Raw genomic sequence first — 17639 nt, forward strand, 5'->3', positions numbered from 1 at the left:
GGACCAGAAGCGAAGTGGCCAGGACTAAAACAATGCTCTGCACTATAGGCCCCAGGTTCACTATTAACCTTGAACTTTGCCTTTCCCTTCCTTCACTCTCCCTACTTCACTCCTTGAAGAAGATGATTCTCCCTTCTTTGCTCTACTCTTTGTCAATACTCCTGAATCCATGTGCAGCTTGTCTCAAGTCCCAACTGGATTTCATTTCTCAAGAGGGTTGGCTGTTACTGCCTTGGACTCTTAAAAATCCTAGTTAGGTGGTGTTGAGATTCAGCGTGTGGTTGGTGATGTCTGCTATGGGTCAGGTGGAGCTGTGTACACTGTAGGGGGATTTGGCTGGGTGTAGGAAGCTTGTGGGGCTGGGAGGTCATGGAAAGGGTAGATGATTGATCCAAAGGATGTGTTTTGGACATTTGATATGAGGAGTACTCTCTGGATAACGAGGCCAGGGTACAGTCAGTTTGGACAGCTCTTATGGGGCAGGGGAAGACCTGCAGAGCACTGGCCTGCGACTCCAGGGCTCTTGCTTCTCTGTCCGGTGCTGCTGCTTTGTGCCTCCTCCCCGCACCACCTGCCTTCACTTCCTTTTGAAGTTGTGAAAGGGCTAAGTCTGATCTTTGCTCTGAACTTCCGCAGGGATAAAAATGCACTTGTTCTTGTTGGAGGGAACAACCGAGGCGATACCTCCTCTGTGTTTCTGGGCAGCAGCTGCTGGGCAGGAAACCAGCAGACTGCCCAGCCAATAAGTAGCATGCCTGTCTCCTGATCTCTCCCAACGCAGGTCTGCTGGGATTCCAGACTCAGAGGAGGTGGCAAGATGAAGACTCTCCTGCTGTGTGTGGGGCTGCTGCTGACATGGGAGCAGGCACAGGTCCTGGGAGACCAGGTGGTCTCTGAAAATGAGCTGCAGGGTAAGTAGAGCAGGCATGGGAATGGGGTCCTCAGGCCACAGCATAAGGTTGCAGCTGAGGGCAGCTGTGCCCCCTATTGCAATGTTCTCCAGCCATTCTGCCTCTGGTCTGCAAGACCATGTGCATCTTGTGCCCTAGCTCTGGGTTCCTCTGGTCTGCTCCTTGGCTCTCTAGTTGAAGCCCTTGGTGGTCAGGTTCACTTCTAGGAGTTGGCAGGCACCTTCCAGGAACTGCCTGATGGCTGCATTCTGTTTAGCTGTCGTCTTGGCCCAGCCCCCAGGCCTCCTCTTGAAGGAGCATTTGTACCTTTGTTGGTCTCCCCTGTGTCCAGAACATAGGCTTCATGTTCTCGGCAGTAGAGAGGAGGCCAGGTCATATGAGAACTTGGGACCTCCCCCCAAGAGACCCTGACCCTCATCCCACCACCTTTCTCCTGCCCGCTGACCAGTTCTGCAGGGTCATCCTGAAAAATTCCAGGCCTGGAGATGGGGCCAGTTGTCACATCCCAGTTGTGAACCCCGGACAACAGTCTTAATCTTACTACCCTGCACTCTCCAAAGCCCACTAGCTTTACAGAGGTGTAAGTGACAAGTGAAAGTTACATGGAGTGTGAGATGCAGCATGACACACACTGTGAAATGATGACCACCTTGGTCACCTGATAAGGTGATGAGAACATTTAAGAGCAATTGTGTCAGTGAATTCCAAGGATAATAACAGGCCCCTCCAGGTCTAACCCGTCCTGGGTAACCAACGCTTTGTCCTCTTTGCCTGGCAATTCCCTTGCTGTACTGCTTGTTAGCCATCTGTGCGATGGGCACAATGTTAGGCTTCTGAAGAAGAACCATTGGCACAGTGTTTGGCATGTGCTAAGCACCAAGTGTGCAGTCCTCAGGTGATGTGATGGCTTCTTGCCTGGTCCTGTGTCATTCATTCGTTCTCCTGTCCCTGTGACCAGGTTGGAAGAAAGGACAGCTGTTCAGTTCAACTACACTTGATCTTAGCCAAAAGGCCGAGAAGCGATTCAGTTCAACTAGATTGCAGAAAGATCTGTATTCCAAACAGCAGCATTTGAATGCATGAAAATGTACATTTCTGTGTTTTTCTTTTTCCTTCTTTTGTGGCCAGGCCGGTTCTCCAGCACTGGCTGGGCTTGGTGCTGGCTGCTACCCCCTTTCCAGGCTGTGCCAGCTCCTGGGCTTGTATTTCTGAGCAGGTGGGCTGAGAGACAGTGACTCCTGTGATAGGAACTGGTTTGAGAGCCAGGCTGGGGCCATGAGGCGACCTGCTAGGGGCCGGGGGCTTCTCATTCTGGGTGGTCCCTGTGCGACCTGTGCGGCTCCGTGCAGAGCAACATCTGCTCCTCTCTCCTCATGCTTCTCCCTGCCCTTTCCTTGGCAGAAATGTCTACTCAAGGGAGTAAATACATTGACAAGGAAATCCAAAATGCTGTCAAGGGTGTCCAGGAGATAAAGACTCTGATAGAAAAAACGAACCGAGAGCATAAGACGCTGCTCGGCATCCTGGAGGAAGCCAAGAAGAACAAAGAGGTGAGGCTACACTGGTGACCCCGGGTCCTGCCGCAACCACCCTGCTGGACAGGAGGCAGGGGTCATCTCAGGGTACCTTGCTGGGTTGCCATGGGGACCTGCGGTCCTCCCAGGACTGTGTCAGCTGATCCCGGGACCGTGGTTAAGAAAAACGGAAGGATTATTTGCTTTTGAAAGCTTCAGGAGAGTGAAATCTTGGATCTGGTTTCTTTATAGTCCTGGCCTAGGGCCGGATGCCCAGATTCATTTGAGTGGGTTTTTCTAAACCCCGACAACGTGCCGGCTCCATGTTAGACCACAGATGGGGCGGCAGGGGTTGGGGGGGAGCGATGGTGTTTTTCCTTTCGGAAGCTTTTCATATTTGGTCTGTTTCTTCTTTTCTGTTCTTTTTTGATGTTGATTATATCCAAGATCATGAGTTTTTAATATTGAAACACCGAGTTTAACATTTCAAATGTGTAAGCGCTCCTTGCAGTGATCCCCATGTCCAGCTTTATACGGTAGTGGTCCCCCATCATCCATAGGGGATGCTTGCATTCCAAGACCTCAGGTCAATATTTACAACCACACATGGGATTGACCCTGACATAGGCTGTGTTTTTCCTATCTATGTGTACCAGTGGCAAAGTTCAACTTATAAAATTGGCAGAGGGAGAGGTGACTGAAAGGGTTAATCATAAAGGTGACTAAAAACTCCACCATTATTTTGTTAGAAGTGCTTCTTGCTTATGGCAAGGGGTTGTCCCTTGACTAGAAATGAAAATCATTTCACTCGCCTTGGAGTCTCGTTCAGATTCATTGAACCCCAGCAGGTGACCAGCACAAGCGATAATAAAACACAACTATTGTAGCAGTTAACCATTATAAAAGTTAAGTGGAAGCAATCTCTCACAATATATCTTAATTTCTGATTGAACTGTAGTAACACTTTGGAACCATGCTTGACTGCAGATAGCTGAAGTTGCGGAAGGCCAAACTGCTGATGGGGGTGGGGAGGAATTGCTGTTACTGTTACACAATTTATGTGTTTGCTTTTGAGCATCTGTGTGGCTTCACGACTAGTCACAAACCAGTACCATAACCAACACCTTTACTCAAAAGGACTTTTTAAAATTGTGAGACTCTTGGAATAGCTTCTTACACAATGATTGTGTCAAATGTCACAAGACATGGGCTACGGAGTTGTGGTAGTTGATGTGACATTGGCTTTGAAAGCCTGCTGATTCTTCATCTATGCTAGGGGGCATGTTTCCCATAGGAAAAAAGATTCATGGAGCCTATGGTCTAGTTTGGGGGCTGGCACCTGGACATAGAAGCAGAGATTAGAGAAAATGAGGTACTCATGGGGTAAAGAATGTAAGAGCAGAAGTCGGAGGGGATGATCCAAAGGGCTGCAGGTGCACAGGAGACCTGGCAACGAACTAACTGGATCATGAAGGGTGAGAGATGCTTAAAGCTTGGTGGGCTGGGAGTCCAGGCACGTGAGTGAGAAGGTGGTGTGAACTGGAGCTGGGGTAGAGGTCAGCCCATTGGGGAGCCCCTGAGGAGGCCTGATGGGGTGGAGGGCCCAGGAGAATGGCACTTATTCAGGAAGAGCAGAGCCTGTGGTCTCTGCAGGCATCCCACTGGCCTCTTGTCTTCTGTAGGATGCCCTTAATGAAACCCGGGACTCTGAAATGAAGCTGAAGGCGTTCCCAGGAGTGTGCAATGAGACCATGATGGCCCTCTGGGAAGAGTGTAAGCCCTGCCTGAAGCAGACCTGCATGAAGTTCTACGCCCGTGTCTGCAGGAGTGGCTCAGGCGCGGTTGGCCACCAGGTGAAAAGAAAATACACGGGTGGCTTAGGCTGTCCATGGAGAATGAGGGGAACACAGTGAAATAGGCTTCACTGTCAATGTGATTGATTGGGCCTGGCTGGCTGCATGGGGGCCCAGAGTGCTGTGACTGATGAGTCATGCGTACAGATATATGGAGTATGCATGGCAAATACTTGTCATCGCTTTCAAGGCTCTTGTTCAGAAATGATTTTCTGGATAACTTAATAGAGAGCTTCAGGGTGTGGCAGAGCCCTATGTTTACTTAGGCAGAGGGGATTAAGTGTTTCTAACACATTATTATTAACCTTGTTCTCCTCCGTGGGCCTTCAGGGTTTGGTGATTTTATGCAATTCATATTCCTGAAGGCACATTGATTTTCAGCATGCCAGGAGGGGGTGTCCTCAGTGACCAGAGATGGCCTCATTGGGATCTCTAAACTCTCCCCCAGGGAAGGCAGCAGACGGGGACAGTGTCCTGGCAGTTGGCCATCTGCAGGCTGGTTGGGTCTTGAACTGGTAGCTACATAGAGCCTGGCCCATGTGGCCTAGAGGAAGGCCCTGCGGGGAGCAGGGGGATGCTGTGGGCTTGCTGTGTGTCTCCTAACTGCACCTGCTTGGGCTGTCCCAGCTTGAGGAGTTCCTGAACCAAAGCTCTCCCTTCTACTTCTGGATCAACGGCGACCGCATCGATTCCCTGCTGGAGAATGACAGGCAGCAGAGTCACCTCTTGGACATCATGCAGGACAGCTTCAGTCGTGCCACGGGGATCATGGATGAGCTCTTCCAGGACCGGTTCTTCACACACCAGCCCCAGGACATGTTTCACTACTCGCCCTTTGGCTACCCCCGCAGGAGGCCCTCCTTCCTCTATCCCAAGTCTCGCCTTGCCCGCCACATCATGCCTTTGTCCCCATACGGCCCCTTGAACTTCCAGGACATGTTCCAACCCTTCTTTGAGTTGATCCACCAGGCCCAGCAGGCTATGGATGTCCAACTGCACAGCCCGAACTACCAGGGCCTGAACATGGAGATTATCCCAGGTGAGAGAGTTGCCTTCTGCGAGCTGGCAGTTTGCAGAACAGCTCAGTTTGTCCCAGTGCCCATTGTTGCCTAGCCAGAATCCTCATCTGGGAGGGTAGGGTTCTCCCCACTTAGAGGGGGAAAAGAGTCAGAGTGGCAAAGGAAGGCATCCCAGGTTGCACAGCTGAGAAAGTGGGACCCAGCCCAAGCCAGTCCGACAGCGTTCTTTCCAGTCGCCTGTGTCCCTTTGAGCAGTTGATGGCTGTGACATTCACTGATCCTCCTGTATAATCAGAGCTCCCTCCTTTTGGCACTCTGGTGGCATTGTGGGCAAGCCATGCATCTGTGGGTGACAGATTCCATCATCAGCCCTTCTCACACCTAGGCCAGTTGTGTATGGCTGGAGCCTTGGAACTGAAAACAGAATGTGCCCTCAGTGTGGACCTTTTGAACACTAGGCAGGGAAAGGCAATGCCTTTAGGAACAAGTTCCTTCCCCTGTGCTTGGTTGGCCAGGAGTGTTCCCTCCCACCTTCATGGGCACGCTGATTGCTTGGGCAAAAATAGAGAGCTTGAATGAAGACAGAACTGATGCATGGTAGTGCCAAGGAGAAGAGCAAATTGTGGTGGAATGAGGAGGCAGAGGAGGTCTCTGATGGAGACAGTGACAGGGGAATCCACATTCAGCTGAGGGGTCAAAGGAACAGCTGCCAGGGAGCTCACAGATGAGGCAAGGCAGAGGACTCAATTGCAGCCAGTCTGACCACTGGACCATCCTGAAGGACAAAACAGCCATGCAGAAGGGTTCAGAGAGGTCCATGATGCTGGCTGGCCTCTCTGGCACTGGACACCTTCGTCTGACTTTCTCTTCTTATGTGTTTCCAGAAGGCAACGATGATCGCACTGTGTGCAAAGAGATCCGCCACAATTCCACAGGCTGCCTGAAGATGAAGGACCAGTGTGAAAAGTGCCAGGAGATCTTGTCTGTGGGTGAGTTGGCTGGGCTCCAGGCTGCCAGCTGCCCCTGTGACCGCCTGGGCCTCCCTGGGCCTGCTCTAGGGGGTTCAGACAGATGGGAATTCAGATTCTAGTCCCCAAGATGTGGCCCAGTATCAGGTCCTTAGCCTAACAGAGTGGGGTCCATGTCCGTAGAATGAGGCTAAGATGCAGGACTGTCTGAAGTTGGTGAGAAATAGGTGATATGCCCATGCCACATCTAGCTCCTGGAAAACGGATGGTTCAGGGTGGGTGCTGCTGTGCTTTAAAAACAACAACAACAACAACAAAAAGCAAAACAAAAGAACTCATCCATGATCCCGAAAGATGATGCCCATCATCCCTTGATCTCTGCCTCCTTCCTGCCTCCGCTCCCTCCCTCCCGCTCCCCACCCCAGTTATTCTGCTCCTGAGTGTCAAGTGCAGAAGACATCCTCAGATTATAACATTTCAGCGAACATCCTGTTCACTGAGTAATCATAATCATATGTGCAGGTACTGTTCTAAGCTCCCCCTAGGCACTTAATTGTGCTCTGCCCAGTGACCCTGTGTGTTGGGGTTAGCCACTGATCCTGTGTCAGCAACAAGGAAGCTCAGTCACAGAAAGGGTAAGGAAGAATGACCATATTACATCATTCCCAAGCGCGTGACCTGGAATTCCAACCCAGGGGTTGGGTGGGTGTGTTTGCAGACAGTGGACTGACTTCTTTCCACAGTGTCCCTAAATTCTCTGGCACATGGACTACTGATTCAGCACTTTGGCACCTCTTAGGTTGGTTTGTCCCTGGGCAAAGGAGGTAGTTCCTTCTGACTTTCCCTTCCATCGTGTCAGATCTGGTGATCTATTCAGCTCTTTCTCCTAGATGGTAGCTATAGCTATACAAATCTGAGGACTAGTTTCTGGTACGTGGTAGTCTGTGATCAGGAGTTAATTTTTCCTCCTTGCAGCCAGCTTATCAATCTTGTGGCTTTGTGCTTACTTCATAGGTTTGGGTTTGCCTGGGCAGGCCCTCAGAATCTAGTTAATTATTCCTAGCCAATGCAAAATAAACATTAGTGTGTTAGGAGACTGAAGTACGAAGTTTTAAATGGGTATATAATCAAGGTGCTTGGCCTTTTCACACACAGATATTATAGGCTAGCATAAATTACATAGTATCTCACCACAAGAAAGTTAGTAGTTACGTTGGGATCAGAAGAGTAGCAGGTGTGTTGGCTCCAATTGGACCTCTCATGTTGGACTTCTTGGTCCTCAGCTACAGCTTTGCAAAAAACAGTCACTTTCACTTCTGAATTGAGGTAGACTTGCTCTCTCTCTCTCTCTCACTCTCTCTCTTTTAAGATTTATTTATTTCTGTTGCAAAGTCAGATATACAGAGAGGAGGAGAGACAAAGAGGAAGATCTTCTGATGATTCACTTCCCAAGTGGGTGCAACGGCCAGTGCTGTGCCGACCTGAAGTCAGGATCCAGGAACTTACTCCAGGTCTCCCATGCAGATGCAAGGTCCCAAGGCTGTAGGCTGTTCTTGACTGCTTTCCCAGGCCACAGTAGGGAGCTGAATGGGAAGTGGGGCTGCCAGGATTCCGGTGCGTTCAAGGTGAAGGTTTTAGCTGCTAGGCCACTGCGCTGGGCCCTAGACTTGCTCTTAATTATGGTCCCTGTAACCTCATGATCCGGTATCTGTAAGGAGTTGTAGACCAGGGGATCTCAGTCTTGTTCTACTTTTAGTATATATGCTGCTGAAGTGAACACGAGATCTGTTTCAACACTGCCAACCTGTGGAATCAGATGATTCTTTGTCTTGGAAGTGTGTCCTGAGCAGTGTAAGATGCTGAGCAGCCTCTCTGGCCCCTGTCTCCCTCAATCCCAGCAGCTCCACCTCCCAACCAAAAAAATCCACATGTGTTCAGAGCTTCCCAAGTGTCCCCTGGCGGATAGCACTGCCAGACTGAGAATCTGTAGACAAGTCTCTGTTCTCAAGGACTTTGTCTTTTAATTATTTTAAAGCTTTTAATTATAACTCAGTAGAGTTAAGGATATTCATTACATGCTTCTAATTTATTTCTTTTAACTTAACTGAAAGCAGGGAGACAGCGAGAGTTCTCCCAGGGACTGGTTTGTTTCCTCAATTGCTGGCAAAACCAGGGACTGGACCAGGCTGGAACCAGGAGTCTGGGACTCCATCAGGCTCTTCCATACCGCTGCCCATGGTGTGTGTTAGCAGAAAGCTGGAATTGGGATCAGGGCAGCTGTGCCAACCCAACACATGAACCCAGACACTCTGATACGGGGCGTGGGGGTCCCAAGCAGCATGTTAACCGGCGTGCCCAATGGCCTCCCCCCCACATTACATGTTTCTTTTCAACCTGGCTTCTTGGTAGTTACCCTGCTTCTTATTCCAGGTAGCACTTGTCTGTGATATGAACAATTGCACTCACTATTCTGAAGATTTCTTTTTTCCTATGGCTCACAGGAATTTGATGTAACCTCCTCTAGACATTGTTCAAATCCTTTAGAAGGAGAAAAGCAGTAGTTTTTTAAGAGATAGGGGCAATTTTCAACTCTTGTAAGTGTGACAACCCATGGTGGACCCTTGAGGACCAAAAGGAAAATAATTCAGTTGTGTTCACTCTCCCATCGAGCTTGCTACCAGCCTTGGTGTGAGGTGGGCAGGCAAGGGCTTGCGATCACCAGGGGCTGGATGTTGTGGCTTGAAGGGACCAGAATCGTCAGCTCAGCAGACATGCTTAGAGCACAATCTGGGAGAATGTTCCAGAAGCACAGCTCTTGCATAAGAGTAGTACAAGTTTAGTCGTTAAAGCCCTGGGTTCAAGCCTGGCTTCTTTGGCTCTGGGCGAGTTACTTTTATGGACCCCAGTCTCACTGTTGGTGAAATAGGAGTAGCATTGATTGTTTGAGAAAGGGGTCACTCAGAGCGCCGGATGTGGTGTCCAGTGCGGTGTCCGGGATGCAGCAGGTGCCCCCTAAGTGGCACATTTGACGCACAGAAATGACGCCTGGGAGGGAGGAGGACTGCAAGCGTCAGCAAAGCTTTGGCTTTGAGGACGTAGATCGGCTTCTCACAGTGTGGTCAGCAGTTTTTGTACCCAGGTCCAAGGCTGTGAGGGCCTGGCATCCAGAGAGAGATCAGTTACGTCACTAGGCAAGGATTTAGCTCAGCAGACTTTTTTCCCAAGGACAAAATTTTCTTACTATAGGAAACAGTATTATGATTCTCATTCTGAGGCAAATTCCTTATTTTGTCACAAATGATAACAAACTGTGCTTGTCCTTTTTTTTGTTGTTGCTATAACAAGAATACTTGACCACATTAACTTTCTTTTTGAAAAAGAGGTTCATTATGACCCTGCAGTTCTGGTCCAAGGTGAAGGCGTCTCCCACATGGGTTCTGGGGCCCAAGCAGTTGTGCTGTCTTCCACTGCTTCCCCAGGAACATCAGCAGAGAACTGGATAGCAGAACAGCCGGGACTTGAACCAGTACCCTTACGTGCTGTTGGTGCTGCCGGTGGAGGCTTCCCTAGCTTCTCCCCCTCATCTTCCAAAGCCACGAGGGTTCAGTGGTGAAGCCTGCACCTGATGGTCTTATCTATAACACTTGAATCACCTCCCGAACACCTTGCCCCGTCAGCATTAGGGTGGGATTCAGTTTGCACCCGCATTCTATCTCACAGCAGGAGCTTATACTCCAGGATCTTCCACCATCTTCACAGTCAAGCACCTGGCTAGGTCCCAGCCCTAAGAGCTGGTTCACATTGATGTCTTGATCCCTCTGAACTTTTCCCTCCTCGTTTGTGTCTGGTTTTCCCATCCCTGGGCAGACTGCTCGGCCAACAATCCGGCCCAGAACCAGCTGCGGCAGGAGCTGAACGACTCCCTGCGCATCGCGGAGGAGCTGACCAAGCGGTACAACGATCTGCTGCAGTCCTACCAGCGCAAGATGCTCAACACCTCGGCCCTGCTGGAGCAGCTGAACGAGCAGTTTAACTGGGTGTCCCAGCTTGCCAACCTCACACAAGGCCAAGACCCCTACTACCTCCGTGTCACCACGGTGAGTCACGGCTCAGCCGCACACTGATGGGTGCTGTGAGGATCTGGATGTTGTGTGCCTCTCGCTCCAAGGATGAAGTGGAGAGGGCTTGAGGGAAGGCACTTTGCTTCTCACTGAGCGCATACGATCGCATGGCAGGAAACAGGACAGCTGTGTCCATTGGGGTGCCCCTGCCGCATCACCCAAAGGGCTCAACTCAACCTCACTGTACCCATGGAAAGGGGGACAGGTTCTGCAGTTTGCACCTGACTGGGTGACTCAGCACGCTGACTCGCCTGGGTAGTGGAGCCTGTCTGCCAGGCTGCAGAGCCCGGAGAGCACCCTTTGTATCCACACAGCCCCACGTGCTCAGGCTTAATCACTTGCTGATCAAAATCATTAAAAAAAAAAAAAAAGAAATGCAGTGTCTTTCCTGAGCGTGTGTAGATTTTTTTTTTTTTTTTTTTTTTGCTTTATGGATTAAGCCATCCAGCACAGCAACTGTTTGTATACATTTCCATCTTATGAGGAGTTTTGGAGTATGGGCAAGGACCACACCATTTGCCTGAGATTGCCATATTTGTGAGGGAGCCAGGAAGCCAACGGCCTAGGGGCCTGAGAAACAGCGGGTTCTTTCCTCAAACTGCCTAGATCATGAACTGGTGCATTGCTTGAAATCAATGCTAAAAACTTTTCTGCAGCCGAAAAGTCCTTATTTACCCCAACCTGGTCAGTGTCTGCCCAACGAGACAACATGGAGAACCCGTTGCTGGTCTCTGGGTTACACCCCTCGGCTGGTCACTTGTGGCTGCAGCAAGTGCAGGCCTGTGTGTCCGCTGTCTCCAGTCCTCCGAAGCTGTCCAGCCGCCCAGATGTTCTTCCGGGTCACGCACCTGACTCCTGCTGCACGGTGCACACCTGTGGGCTGCTGCTTTCAGCTCCTCCCTTCCTCTTCCAGGTGACTACCCACACCTCCGAGGATGACGCCCCCTCACGCGTCACTGAGGTGGTCGTGAAACTCTTTGACGCCGATCCCATCACTGTCACGGTTCCAGAGGAAGTCTCCAGGAGCAACCCGAAGTTCATGGAGACTGTGGCGGAGAAGGCGCTACAGGAATATCGCAAAAAGCAGCGGTGAGTGGTCCGGTCTTCGTGGCCACCTTCTGGGGCCTCACCGGTGGCTGGGAGCCGCAGGACGCCTGCAGAGTGTCCTCTAGTCGCTGCTGGGGCAGGAGCCCAAGGACGAAACCAGGGAGTTACTGGGAGTTGTTTTTCCTTTAACCCATGATCTTTACTAGTACATAAATTGGCTGTTTCATCTCCACGATCTTGAGCCTTCCCTCCCATCACCTCCTCTTGTTTTTTTGTTTTTCAGAGCTGAGTGAATTTTGAATGTTGCTTTTCCACCTACGGGGGCGTCCGCGTCCAGCTCCCCCTGAGATGAGCCGCAGCCCCCATGCCCTTCCAGAGAGAGCTCTGCACGTCTCCAGGAGACCAGGCCCCGGCCCCACCCCGTGCCTCCTCCCTCGGGATTCTGCCCGCTAGTGCCTGCCTTGACCAGCTCGCTCGCTTGTGGGAAGGACGGCTTCCGCATGCAACTAACTGAATAAAGCTGCCTTGTCATCCCGGTGTCGGGGCTCCTGTTTTTAAGCTGCTGCCGTGCCTCCTGCATGCCTTCACATCTTGCTACGGACAAAGATGGTGAAACACCGGCTGAGGCTCGAGACTGCCACCTGGTGGTCAATAGCAGGAGTGTGATGCGGAGGTTCAGTTCCAGAATTTCTGGCTTTCAGGGAGAGAGGCGTGTGTGCCAACAGCCCTACTGAAGTGCCTTCCTGAACGGGAAAATTTTTCCGTTCCAGTAAAAAACCACTGACGTAGTCTCACTGGGGCAAGGATGGTAGAATGCATTGAAAATTAGAGTGATGACGGGATGATTGTAAGGCCAACTGGGTAATTTCGCACATAATTGGTATCTGCTGTATGGAACTGTAGGCCACCAAAGACCACACAAGGCTGCTTGCTTTTTAGTTGTGTCTGGGGAACTTTCTAGACTGTGAAATCTATCCACAATCCATCTATGCAATCTTCATTATCTTTCCGCTAGACCACAGGGATGTCTGCCTAGATTGTTCTAGATGACTCACCCAGAGCTTAATCTGAACGGTAGTTTGGCTGTAGTGCCCACTGCTGCCAGAAGGTGGCACTGGCAAGTAGTGCTACACAGCTCCGTGTGCGAAGCCTTGTCAGTGACTGCAGTCTCAAAGTGTAGAACTCTGTTCTTCAGAAGGCGCAAACGGGAGAAAGTTATCCAGAGGCACCCAGGGCTAGTAGTGATGTTCACATGTGAATTCTTCACTCAGAAGATTTTTTAAAAAAAGATTTATTTATTTTTATTGGAAAATCAGGTATACAGAGAGGAAGATCTTCTGTCCAATGATTCACCCCCCAAGTGGCCACTCAGCTGGAGCTGAGCCAATCTGAAGCCAGGAGCCAGGAGCTTCTTCCAGGTCTCCCATGCAGGTGTAGGGTCCCAAGGCTTTGGGCCGTCCTCCACTGCTTTCCCAGGTCACAGTAGGGAGCTGGATGGGAAGTGGGGTTGCCAGGATTAGAACTTGCACCCATGTGAGATCCTGGGGCGTGCAAGGAGAGGATTTTATCCACTAGGCCAGCATGCTGGGCCCAGCTCAGTAGATTGTTATGTCACCATTCCTCGCTTCTCTGTTGCAAGGTGCAAGTGAGAGTAACAAACCACGGCAGTAACACACCCATGAGGCCTAGCCAGCTGCACACACTGGAAAATCAGGGTAAAGTCAGTGTGATCCACTCAGTGACGTGTGTCAGAGCTGGAAGGGCTTTATTGAAATGACCACAACTGTCACGTAGCACAGTGAATGGATGGAGGTATTGATGATCTTACTCCAGTTCACAGGTGCACAAAGATTCACATTTTTTTTTGTACTTTAAAAAATGTTTTTATTTCTGTTTGAAAGGCAGACACACACACACACACACACAATCTCCCATCTGTTTGTTCCCCAGATGGCCACAATGGTGGCTGGATCTGGGATGGTCTGATGCCAGAAGCTGGGAGCCTCATTCTGGGTTCCCACGGGGTTACAGGGACCCAAGGACTTGGGCCATCTCCCGTGGCTTTTGCAGGTACATTAGCAGGAAGCTGCATTGAAAGCAGGGAAGCCAGGGATGGGACTGGTGCCCACACAGAGTGTCAGCACCAGTTATGAGGCTTAGCCTGCTATGCCATGCTGCTGGCCCACATAGTTTAAGCGCTGACACTGACAAGGCGCACCAAGTGATGACATTTATTTGAAAGGTGAGAGAGTGAATGAACACACACACATACAAGCGTAGGAAGCCCCACACAAAGAATATCTGTCAGGAGCGGCCAGTGGCCAGAATCTGCCAAAAAGAAGAAGTGGGGAGGGGTGACAGAACATCTGGCAGGCTTTGCACTGTGAACTCTGGCCAAGGACAGAGAGAAACAGAGGCAGCGAGAGAGATCGCTGCCCTCCCAGCGGTCGCTCACCTTTAGGAGGTTGGGCAGGGCCTGTCTGGGTGTGAAGCCTCCTGGTAATCCCATGGTGCCCCAGCAAGTCCCATGTGGCGCCCCACAGCCCTGTTTCATGGCCCTGCGTAAGTCCCAGGTGAAACACATACATCCTGGGAAAGGAGGGTGTTTCGACTGCCAAGTAGAAGGATAGAATTACTGGGGGAGAGGGAAGCAGTGACTTCCAGCCCAACATCACTCAGCTCACCGCCTGCCTGTTCATCCCACATTGACCTTGGTGTCACAGAAGGTTCAAAAGTTCTATCCTCACCCTCACCGTTACGTTGCTGGATTCTGGAAGTCATTTTGTCAGTCATGTTTCTTTTTCTTCTTCTTTTAAAAAAATGCATTTACTTTAAACTCTCATGTAGTAGAGGGTGGGTCTCCTCCCTTCTGCCCGCTTGGATGTCCCCTCCAGTCCTGGCAGACATTCCAGGCCAAGACACTGGAAAGATGGAGACGGCCAAGGCATGCAGACACGGAGCTGTTTGTGGCCGGAGGCTGCAGAGAGTGCGCCTGCGGATTCGGGCTTGTAGAACTCCAAGCAAAGTGAGAGCAAGGCCATGGGGTGCTGAGAAGGTTCTGGCATCCGCCTGGCGTGTCACCAAACTTGCTGTTGGGTCCGTGCTGACACAGAACTCAGGTGCCAGAAACTCGTAGTGTGACACCTGGGTAGGACTGCAAGATGGCATGACACCGATGGTGCGCAGTGCACAGCCCTGGGGACATCCAAGTGTTCTGACGCCTGCGGTGTAACCCTAACACTAGGTTCCCTACATCTGCCCTCCAGGGAGGAGCTCCATTCACTCCCTCCCAGGAACAGTCAGCTCTGGGAAAGTATCAAATTTGCAGACTGTGCAAACCCCCCACCCTGATGCCTAGCAGCCCCCATCGTTGAGTATGGAAAACCAGCCAGGAAGTCGCTCGGCTGTGCAGAACAACACTACAGTGCTCGCACTGAGGATGGGCAAGGGGCCAGTCCTTGGTGGCAGAGGGAAGAGTCTGGTCTGGAAATGAGACCCACAGCCACAGCGAGCTGATAGTTCAGGTCACTGGGGCTTTACTAGGAAGTAAAAGGATCTGCTTCGGACGCTGCTGACCACAGAACACTGGTGAGCAGGAGTGAAGGGGTCTCACGTTCACACCTCTGTGTGAGCCCAGGACGGCTCCAGATGCCACGACCCACAGGGGAGCACGAGGGTAAAGCATGACCCATGCGAGGGACGCTGCGCAAATTGTATTTGTAGCTGCAGTCATGCAGAACTGGGCTGGCATGGAGCCTGACTCCACGGCCTTCTTTGGGTTTCCCGGGGGTTCCCACTACAGCGTTGTCTCCCCTCTATCCAGCTGTACCAGCTTGTACCAGTTTGGCAGACCCAGGGTCTAGAAAATAGCTCTAGAGAGTGCAAGAAGGATCTAGTATTCAGAGTTTGCTCACGGAACCAATGATTACCAAACCAGGGATATCAGAGCACCAGGTTAATAATGAACTCCCTGTTGGCCTCTGGGTAATTCTCACATGTTGATCTATTTCATCTCTGGTCCCGGGGCTGCCATCATGATCACTGGATTACATCACCCCCTGCTGGCTGGGACACTACAGTTTGTCCCTGTCCCCTAACCCCGAGGGTCCACTCAACAAACAGTCCAAAAGTTGTCTGTAGCAAGAGCTGCTTATCCCCAGCACAGGCAGGGGGCTTAGTCCGGCTAGGCAAGGGTTATGGGCACAGCTACAGCATCATTTACTGCCTATTCCCATCTGGTACTTAGAGAGGAACAAAGACCCTGACCTTGAAAGGGGCCCAGACTGTCTCTTGCGACTTCAGCTTTGCCTCTAGTCCCTCCCAGGTGGTCAACCCAGCAGAGACTAGCATCCACGTTGAGGCAGACAATGGGCGTGGGGATGATATGGAAAACGTGAACTCTGAGCTCACATTTGGAAGGAGACCAGACAGTTTTGCAAACGACTTAGGTATAGGAAGCCACAAAGATACACCGACAACATCAAACATAGGTATTTATTTTCCAAATGTAAACCCACATCCCATCACCAGCCCATCATTCTTGGTGTATGCTGTAACAACTGTATCCTGCGACCACTTTGAACACCACATAATATTGTCTCCCTCTGGGTGTGTAAAAAAGCATAAAATAAACCAGCATTTTGGTAACTGTCTTAGAATTTTCTAGAACTGCTTGGATCCTGTTACATGGAAAAGAAAACCAGAGTCTAAACCAAGACAGGCAGATTGTGGAGACATGAGCTTATACTTTCCCCACTTTAGTTCCTGAGTTCAGGCTCAAAGGCTCTTGAGACCAACTGTCCCCCTACAGAACTCCTTCTGCGCAGTGGCCAGCGCTCCCTTCTCTGGGACGTTCCTGGTCCCTTCGTCCTTTAGGGTCAGCAGGCTGTGCAGTTTACATCGAAGGCCACTGGGTTCCAACAGCTGCCGTCAGGGGGGCATCTTGAGTTCTTGTGCAGGTGCTGACTGCGGCGCTGCTCCTGAGCCGTGTCCCTCCCCAGCCAGCTCCACCTGCCCACCTCCCTGACCACAACCACAAAGTCTTTTTTCTGTTGGTTTTAAATATGGTATTTGTCTTAAAAAAAAAGATTTATTTATTTTTTATTGGAAAGTCAGATATTCAGAGAGGAGGAGAGACAGAAAAAAAGAGCCTCCATCTGCTGGTTCACTCTCCAAGTAGCCGTGATGGTCGGTGTTGAGCCAATTTGAAGCCAGGAGCCAGGAGCTTTTTCTGGACCTCCCATGTAGGTGCAAGGTACCAAAGGCTTTGCGTCATCTGCCACTGCTTTCCCGAGCCATCAGCAGGGAGCTGGAAGGGAAGCAGAGCAGCTGGGATACGAACTGGCGCCCATCTGGGATCTTGGCATGTAAGGTGAAGACTTTAGCTACTAGGCGACTGCCGGGCCCAAGGCTACAAAGTCTTATCTCAGATCCTGGGGATACAACAGTTGACCATCCTCCTGCCCCTTCTGGGCAAGTGCCCACTTGGGGCCGTCCCCACTGCAGACGCCCAGTGGTAAAGTGGGGGTCACCAGGACTGGACTTTCTGGTGCCTCACATCTTTGTGCTGGGGGAGTCTTTTGGAGCAGTGTGCGGTTCCCGTAACCTCTGGGACCCTCACAGCTTGCCTGGATCCTCTTTCTGTAGCTGGGCAGCAAGATGAGCACCACGCGAAGAAGCTGCCACTTGGTGAAATTTGCTGTGTTTGCGTTAGTGGGCTACCTCGCTCCTTCAGTGCAATTCTGAGGGCCGCGTGGCCCAGCAGCCCCGATGCTCCAGGGCGATTGTGTTTCCCATCTGCCCAAGGAGGCACCTTTCTTTACTGGTCCACGCAGTTTCTAATTCAACTGCAGGCTCCGCTGTTGAGCCCCAGCTTGCAGTCCAAGTGTCTGCCACAAGGGGGCAGAGCTGGCACATGATGCTTCAGGTTTAATCAATGAGAGAGCCGGATCGGGAGGGATGGGAGACCCCTCCTGAGGGAGCCTGGAGCCGGTGGGTGGGTCCGCGGGACCCTGCAGGAGGACTCCACAGCGAGAGTGCGTGGCCTCCCTACACCCTAAGTTTCCCGGCTAAAGGAAGCTGCAACCACATCTATTCAAAGGCTGAACCACAAAAGAGCAAATCAGGTTAAGTCTATTTTCCAGAAAATGCGATGACCTCAGTGTTGCAGGAATTAAAATTTTCTTGACCTCAAGGGTCCGACCGTG

The 17639-nt window shown here is 51.1% G+C and overlaps 1 protein-coding gene across 1 annotated transcript; it reads left to right on the forward strand.

Moving 5' to 3' along the window:
* Positions 1-781: 781 nt before the first annotated feature.
* Positions 782-11991, forward strand: CLU (clusterin). The gene is made up of 8 exons (XM_040965948.1): positions 782-911; positions 2313-2461; positions 4108-4278; positions 4906-5317; positions 6182-6286; positions 10133-10362; positions 11300-11475; positions 11717-11991. The coding sequence occupies exons 1-8, from the start codon at positions 818-820 to the stop codon at positions 11724-11726; spliced, it is 1347 nt and encodes a 448-aa protein (XP_040821882.1). The 5' UTR covers positions 782-817; the 3' UTR covers positions 11727-11991.
* The last annotated feature ends 5648 nt before the right edge of the window (positions 11992-17639 follow it).

Source organism: Ochotona curzoniae, unplaced genomic scaffold, assembly GCF_017591425.1.
Source record: "Ochotona curzoniae isolate NIBS_2020 unplaced genomic scaffold, NIBS_Ocur_1.0 scaffold_4505, whole genome shotgun sequence".
Classification (NCBI taxonomy): domain Eukaryota; kingdom Metazoa; phylum Chordata; class Mammalia; order Lagomorpha; family Ochotonidae; genus Ochotona; species Ochotona curzoniae.